Source organism: Sinocyclocheilus grahami, unplaced genomic scaffold (assembly GCF_001515645.1).
Source record: "Sinocyclocheilus grahami isolate Dianchi unplaced genomic scaffold, SAMN03320097.WGS_v1.1 scaffold69557.1, whole genome shotgun sequence".
In the NCBI taxonomy this organism is placed as follows: Eukaryota; Metazoa; Chordata; class Actinopteri; order Cypriniformes; family Cyprinidae; genus Sinocyclocheilus; species Sinocyclocheilus grahami.
The window spans coordinates 1-722 of NW_015528744.1; the positions used below are offsets into that span (position 1 = coordinate 1).

Consider the following 722-nt stretch of genomic DNA (forward strand, 5'->3'; position numbering starts at 1 on the left):
ATTTGTGGTGTTTATTTCTTTTTTTTTATCTATTATATTTTATTTAATTTTTTCTGTATTCTTTTTTTTTAACCACTCTGTGGTTTTTATGATTTATGAATTCATTTTGATTTGTTTTGATAAATGTCAAATGTAATGCCTAAACCTAACTGTGAAGTAATATTAGACTGGAACTTTCAAGATAGGCCACACATAAAATGTAAATGTAGCTAAAATTATTTTTGTTTTTAGGGAAAACAAGGGGAACCTGGATTAGATGTAAGCATTTATTTATTTATTTATTCATTCATTCATTAATACATACATCACGATGTAATTTTTATTTTATTTTATAAATATAAATAGGGTTTTCCTGGCATTAAGGGAGATAGGGGTGATCGTGGAGAGAGAGGAGAGAAGGTACTGCATCATATTTACCTCTGGCTATCAATGAAGCTTTCATACATGTTCAAAAAACATGACATTTATTTATTTACTGACTGTACATAGTCCTTTACTTAAAATTATCTTGTTGATCCTCCTGTTCACAGGGAGATCGCGGTCCTGTTGGAAAGAGAGGGCTCAAGGGAAAGAAAGGCGAACAGGGGCCACCGGGTCTGGACCAGCCCTGTCCCGTGGTGCGTGTAATAGCTACTTTTCAGATGTTTATATGTGTTGATGCGTTACAGATTCATACAGCTGAAAATCCGGTGAAAAAACATACCGGGTAATTCTGTCAGGAA

General features: G+C 33.7%; 1 protein-coding gene across 1 annotated transcript; it reads left to right on the forward strand.

The window, feature by feature from the left end:
• Positions 1–231: 231 nt before the first annotated feature.
• Positions 232–689, forward strand: LOC107581065 (collagen alpha-1(XXIII) chain-like; the record flags this gene model as incomplete). Its single annotated transcript, XM_016266641.1, has 3 exons — positions 232–258; positions 346–399; positions 531–689. Coding segments are annotated over 3 exons (240 nt in total), but the record flags the coding sequence as incomplete, so codon positions are not given.
• Positions 690–722: the final 33 nt, after the last annotated feature.